The sequence below is a fragment of the Asparagus officinalis genome, chromosome 4 (assembly GCF_001876935.1).
Source record: "Asparagus officinalis chromosome 4, Aspof.V1, whole genome shotgun sequence".
Taxonomy (NCBI): domain Eukaryota; kingdom Viridiplantae; phylum Streptophyta; class Magnoliopsida; order Asparagales; family Asparagaceae; genus Asparagus; species Asparagus officinalis.
The window spans coordinates 5,179,053-5,186,485 of NC_033797.1; the positions used below are offsets into that span (position 1 = coordinate 5,179,053).

The 7,433-nt window shown below is 35.5% G+C and overlaps 1 protein-coding gene across 1 annotated transcript; it reads right to left on the reverse strand.

Annotated features, from left to right (window-relative positions):
* LOC109839709 lies at positions 4,173–5,377 on the reverse strand. Its single transcript, XM_020408222.1, has 2 exons — positions 5,003–5,377; positions 4,173–4,480 (listed from the first exon to the last, which is right to left on the reverse strand). Exons 1-2 carry the CDS (start codon positions 5,128–5,130, stop codon positions 4,270–4,272), a joined length of 339 nt encoding a protein of 112 aa, XP_020263811.1. The 5' UTR covers positions 5,131–5,377; the 3' UTR covers positions 4,173–4,269.

The window sequence follows — 7,433 nt, forward strand, 5'->3', positions numbered from 1 at the left end:
CATGTACTTCTGTTTTTATGTTTGATTCTTCTTTTGTGCTAGTTAAATGGATCTATTAGTTTGTCTGTGTGTCCGTCTGCCTGTCTATATTTATGAAAGGTGGTAATTCATGTCGCTAAATGAGCTATCTCGAGATTGATTAGTAGTGAAGCCGCCCTGCTCATGTAGGAAGGTGTAATATCACCTGTCATATTCCTTGGTAGTTCATTTTGCTACAGGAGGTGACAACTCATATTTAGTATTCCTACACACGGGCACAAGGGCGCACAGACATACATACACTGATATTATGTTGTATGTGGGGAGTGCAATGAAGTTATTCTGGCATCAGATAAATGCAAGGGTCTTTTGGTAGTTGATATGGGGACCAAGTTGAAGTTGTGTATTTTGCCTTATTTAATGATATATGATTCCGGCTGTTGTGGTTTTTCATGGTATTTAAGTGTTCAAAATGGGACTGTTGTATGTCTCGTTGCACATCGCATAATACAGCGATGTGTTTCAATTTACTGAATCTACTTGATGTTGTTTTAGCGAAATATTTGATAAAACTGTTTTTTGTTGAAAGACACATTTTTCTCATGGAGGGGTCTTAGTTTTCTGTCCTCTTTTTTTTTGGTAATCCCTGGTAAAAGGTCAATAAACGAAGTTTTACGTCACTGGTTTCGATTAGAACATTGTAGCCGGACTAGGTGCATATTTGACTGAGTGGTTGGTCTCTTCTTGCTTGAGACGGTAGGAACTATTATAAAGATTGTTCTGAGTTTTTCGTGTGCTTTTAACTTTATTACACAGCTAATTACATATTTGTAAACGACGAGCTTAAAAGTCAATCTAAATGAAGTGCTGAACCCGGTCAAGTGTCTTTGATTTTGCTGTTTTACACATTGCAAACGTGACAAATTTTTAATGCATGTATGTGTTGCAGTAAAAGTCAATTTCTTTTTAGGATTTGGTGGAATAATGTTTACCGTGCGATAGTTCCATTTTCTCTTTTTTTTTTCTTTTTCGGTGCGAAGAACCTTGGCTTAGTTTTCTTTTAGCTCACAGAGGGCATGATACTATTACAGCTCTTTTGCAGCATCTCTTTGGGTCGTGGAGGAAAAAAAAAGGTACTTCTGCCATTGCAAATAAAATAAGAAATTAATATAACTTTCAGAGAATACACAAGTTTTTACGTGCATGATTTTGAACTAGAAAAAGCCAGTTCAATTCAGAGTTAATTTTTCCTAAGCTAAAAATAAGGATTTGGACCAATGTTGTATCACTAACCAATTTTATATATTTGCCAAACACGCCATTATTTGGCAAACCCCTCCAAACTAGGCCGCTCATGTTTTATTTTTTAACAGTAAATCAGAATTAAACCATGTAGGAGATGACTCAAATCTAGCTTGGTTAAGAGTCTTCAAAATGAACTAAAAAAAAAGTCGAGCGAATTCTTGCACAACTTTTCCCAAACACAAAACTCTAATAAAACCGGACCAAATTTAAACTTGGCCCAGTTTTAGCAGTTTGCCGAACACACCCTTAAGAGTTTGTTAATATCGTAACCATACGTTTGACGTATTTACCTCATCACCTATATTAGGTGAATCATATGGCCTTTGATTTTAGTACTTTCCAATAGTTATTTGGGGCTTGGGTTTGATGCGGAGAAAGCGGAGCCGGGTTTCATACGTTCGAGAAAAACAGTATTTACAACAGGGGGTTACGTAGTTTAAAATATTGATTTAAAATATTAAAGACTATTATATTAGTCTTAGTAAAAGAATGTCTTCAAGTTTCCTTTTTGTTCTTTTTTTGAAATCAAAAAGTAAGGGCATCATCATGTTCCCTTAGAAACAAATTAACAATGAAACCAATCGAATAATAATAATAATAATAATAATAATAATAATGAAACAAAAATATCTTGAACTTGGTCCTTGTTTCTGGTCAAAGATGTCAGGATCAAAATTATGCCCCATCTCCAACCTGCATTCATAAGATAAACTTTGCCCTCTCATTCTCTTATCTTTAAAGAATTTGAAACCGACCCCCCCAACTTTACATCGACAAATGGGAGCTTGCCAGCTTCGAAGGACACGTTTCCTTTTCAAATTCAGAAAGATTCCTCACATAAAAGTTAAGCTGCATGGCCACCAAAAGGCAGAAAATTACACACCATAACTTAATATATATATTCATGCATGTTAACAATTAATACAAAAGGACACCCGCTCCAAAAGTGAAGGAGCCCACCAAAATGGTAATGGACTCCCAGTCCCAGGGATTTAAAATCCCAGTTCCGGAATTTTTAATTAAACATTCAAATTACAGCGTTAATGATACCAAGACGTGTGGATCGATGTTATTGAGAAAACCTGAATTTTCAAATGGAAAACTCCTCAGGGACCCCAAAATAGGGGACCATTATTTGACCTTATGAAAATTTTGAGGAGTTGGTTTTGACAACATAAAATGCATGGTTATATATATTTAGATCTCTAATATCCGCATTATAAATACTAGCAGTGTATCCATACATTATATTATATTAGGTAAAGTATTTAAGAGAACCGGGCGTCAAGTTTGGTGCTTGATAGTAAGATGACTGGATATTAAGGGATTAAAGATTACTCGGATGAAACGCGCATGCCCATACGCGACATCTTTTCTCTCTGTACTCTACAATATTAAATGCATGCGAGGTTAAAACTAAGGGAAAATTTGCAAAATAGATCATTTTTATGAAATATATAGTGAAATAGACCACTTTGTAAAATAATTAGCAAAATAGACATCTTTTGAAAAAAAGAGGTCTATTTTGAAAAACAAGGCTCAGAAAACATACGGGACTACTAGTCATGTATGTTTAGAGCCAACTAATCACGGATTGGTGACTCAGAAAACATACGAGACTAGTAGTCCCGTATGTTTTCTGAGTAGAAAATTTCACTAATCCGTGATTAAAACATACGGGACTACTAGTCCCGTATGTTTTTTGAGCTATTTTGCAAAATAAACATCTTTTTAGCCTGTTGGCCAAAAAAAGGTCTATTTTGCTAATTATTTAGCAAAACGGTCTATTTTATTAAATAATTAGCAAAAACGGTCTATTTTGCAATTTTACCCTAAAACTAATGCATCCACGTCGCTACCCGACATCAAGTTTTGTACCGGTTACCAAACACGGATACCAAACACGGTCATTTCATCCCAACGAAACGGAGGGTGCTTTTGACACTTTTGCAGGATTATTGAGGACGAAAAGCAATTAATATAATTTGAGGCATCTTGCAGTTCAAGGACAAAATAGCATGACATTTGACGCATGTCAGCCACAGGCGCAATGAGTGAACCCCCTGAACTGAACCCCCCCCAAAAAAGTAAAAATAAAAATAAAAATGATGCCATTCAACTCATCGATCGATCATCAGATAGACCCATCATGCCAAAAACCCTAAAGGAAACCCTAGCAACCGGCTCTTTTACCATTTCTAGAAACCCTAACACAGTAAACACCTAGCTTGGCATATTCTAACTTATCCGTTTTTGGCAACATACTTCCCCTTTCAAGTCTCAACCAATCCAGCTCCTCCACGCTCATCTCAGAAGCCCGCGCGCATTGATTAATTAATGAATCCCGTTCGTAATTAATTAAGCTGAAAACTACTCTAGAAAGTTGTGCTGAATTAAGCAAATAAATAAACAACAAGCTAGCTAGAGATGAAAAATAAAAGCATTGGTACGTTGTTGTTGCCCAAAAAAAAAAAAATGAGGACAAACCCTTGCTTTGCTTCTCTCCACCCATATAATAATAGGGTAGGGGGTGGTGCATGGTCAAACTCTGCATTTGATAGGGATAAGCTCATTCAAAGGAACAATAAATTAGCATTGCTTTGAATAAGACCCGCATTGACTGATAGGGGCTCTTTGACTGACATGCATCCAAAAAAAGTGGTGTCATAGGGACCCAAAAACATGGAACCCTATACGGGACATGTGAGGTGTCGACTCCTTCATTAGCATCATGGGACAGGGAGCCGACACCTCACCGACAGGGAGTCGACACCTCTCACCCTGTCTCATGTAGAGTCCCATGTTTTTGATCATTGCCTTCATTAACATCTTAATAGAAGTTAACACAATAGAAACGTAGATTTTAACGATCAGCAGTAGATACCAAGAAAAAGAATGGAGAGAAATCATCAATTAATTCTCCGGTTAACTTAATTGACAAAATAGTATAGTAGTCCTTGGTACATCGGCTATCCAGTTAGTTAATTAAGAAGAATCGAATTTGTAGTGTTTGTCAACAGCCATGGAGACGTCCCAGGTGCACCTGAGCCCTTTGGGGATGGTCACGAGGTCACCGGCGCCGAACTCGACGAACTCGTTGGATCCCTTTGCGTAGGCCTTCACCTTCCCTCTTAAAAGATAGCACGTCTCCTGCGCGTCGAACTTGAGAGGGAACTTGCCTGGAGGGCAGCCCCACCTACATTAATATCGTCATTAGCAATAAAAATTAATTAATTAAGAGCCGGAAAGAAATTAGCTAATTAGTACCCTTGAATTAATTTTGAGAATAATTGCATGTGAATATTAAGCCCGGCCGGTTGCGCTTCATTAACAAGGACTTACTTGTTTAGATATAAATCTCAAGCTCGAAAGCCTCGACTTTGTGTTTCGAAATTCCTTTTAATTGGAAGCCCTGCATTTTTAATTGTAGACACGTACGTGCAGGTTTTTAATTTCTGTTTAGAAACTAGTTAATTTCCTTTTGTTGTATGAAGATTTTCAGGGGGAAACGTTGAAAATTAAATAGATAGGCTAAAAGAAGCATACCATTTCTAGCAGTTATTTTCAGATAAAAATTAACATTGAAAAAAATCTGAAAGCATACCATTTCCAGTAGTTATTTTCAGGTAATAAAGACATCGAAAAATAGGGAAAATTTAGGCCAATTAAAAGCAAACCATTTAGAGAGAGAGAGAGAGAGAGAGAGAGAGATGCTCACTTGGGCCATGACTTGATGCCAAGCTCTGTCAAACGAGACTCAGATGGGTTCCTCTCTATTTGAATGGTCAGGTTTGGGCAGTCATCGGTCTCCATTGCGTCGGGATTATTATTAGAGCTCGTTGCCATGAAATTAACAAATAATTAAGAGAGAAGATGCACTACTAGCTAGCTAGCTAGAGATAGTACTAACTAACTAACTAATGGAGAAGTATATGTAGCCTTTTAATTTCTCCCCACTATTAATTACATCACGAGGACAAAATCATGAAGAGGACAAAAGTTTGAGAGAAGAGATCCTCCTATATCATGAAGAATGAACTCATGAAAAAGGGTAAAGTTGAGCTGAGCTGAGAGAGAGAGAGAGAGAGAGAGAGAGAGAAAAGAGAGAAGAGAGAGATTCAACAGTACTCTATATAAGAAGTAAGAATGTGAGCTTTGATGTATTAATCTGTGAATATGCTATAATATACTTATAAGAGAGAGTCAAAGACTACAAATGTGAACGCTAGCTATATATCATTAAGGAGGCTGAGATTTTTGTCATTGGATACATACATACATTGTATGTGAATATTAATTCAATGGTTGTAGCTAGCAATTACTCTTGTCATATGTTTGCATGTATGACACATTTGGGGTCATAAATGAAAAAGTCCGTCCATAGACTCAAGTATCATGTGGTAGTCTGAGGTAAGTTAATTTTTAGAGGGTGTTATGGTCCCATAAATAGTTGTTCAGTACGACTAGAACTTTTTCTAGAAATTTTTTTTCTGGCATATATATATGTTGGTGATCTGGAATTATGATTCAAATATACATATATTTATTTTTGCTCGGAGGGAACCATTTAGATCTTTGTTTTTAAACATGCATGCATACTCTGATGACAAATTTTGATTTATCTAATGTCTTGAAGGTGAAGCAAAATTTGAAAGGATTTGGCTGCATATTAAGCCATTATGTACACCCTGCATGATAATGCATGAATAATTTATAAATTGTTGTGATCAGAGAAGTGATAATTCTTAAAGTTCCTAGCCATTAAATTGAAACTTCAAAGTTGTGGTGAGAATTGGGCATAAACCAGTGTTAAGTTTTTTTTTTAAATTCACTTTAAATTTGTGTCCGGTGGGATTTGAACCCGGGTTGCTTTGGTACACTTTTAAAAGTCCATTCTAAGGCACCAAATTTCGAAATTATAGTAAAGATTTGAGGGTTATATTTTATATTCTAACATTAACTTAAGAAAAATAGTCAGCGTTCAAGATTAGAGCTAAAAAAAGTTAGAAACCAGATACATTCAAATTAATTAATTTTGACTCTAAATTAATTACATTTTGTGTGTGTAAATAGTACACATGTTTGATATGGTTCATGATCTTCTTTAGTGTCAAATGTTGAATAGTTATTGAAGAGCTTAACGACAAAATATGAACAGTAAAATTATCTACATATCAACACATGCATAAGTTCTAATAAGTGGAGATAAAAAGATAGAAAGCAACGGGGCGAAATTATTTGACATAAAATTAGAATTTTAACATATGAAATTAGCTAACATGTCTCTTTGACTTTCTAAGAATATTTTCCTAAAAAAAGAACTTTATTTATAAGATTATATGTTCGCTATATTTTATAATTATTTGGGTTCCATAACTTATCAGAGCATCCCAAGTCAAACAAGAAAACATTCTATATATGCCTTCATTCAATCTTATCAAATGTAGGAAAACTAAATGGTTTTGAGTTATATATTCACAAAATGGTAATAATAATGATAATATAATCAAAGTTGTTACTTGATGAGAACATAGCCTAAGAAGTCTCTAAGTTTTATCCATCTTTCCTATTAAGTTCTCAAATTTTGATTTTTAACAAATCAAGCCATAAGTTTTACCCTTTCTTCTAAAAAGTATGTTTTTTAATTATAACTAAACCTCTAAGTCTTTGCCCTCGCTTCTAAGAAGCCAAACTTTTTTTTGTAACAATGGAGCCGAACAGTTGGGAGCTTCTAATATGACTCACAAGTTTATGGGGACACACACAACACATGCATACTATTTGACAGTGAAACTCCTAGGTTTTACTCCTCTCTACTAAGAAACCCTCGTATCTCCCTGTTATATTAGATATTTTATTGTTTGAAATAGAAAAGTCAGGGCTTATTAAAAAAGAAGGGTAAATTCTAGGCGCTTAGTCATCACAAAAAAGAAATTGAGGGATTCATAGAAGAGAAAAGTAAAACTTAGAAGCTTCTTTGTTTAAAAGCAAGGCCCTCTTTGATCCCTGCCTATTTGGTTGTGAATTGGAGGAGGAGGAAGAAGAGCAATGACAACGGGCAGCTAATATTGATCATGATCCCTGCCTATTTGGTTTCAAAATCAAGACCCTCTTTCTTCTTAAAGCAGTCAACCATTCTTTCACCCTCC

Coding starts and splice junctions, on each gene's coding strand:
- LOC109839709 (XM_020408222.1), bottom strand. CDS start 5,130: ATGGCAACGAGCTCTAATAATAATCCCGACGCAATGGAGACCGATGAC. Junction 4,481..5,002: donor GGCATCAAGTCATGGCCCAA/GTGAGCATCTCT, acceptor ATATTAATGTAG/GTGGGGCTGCCCTCCAGGCA.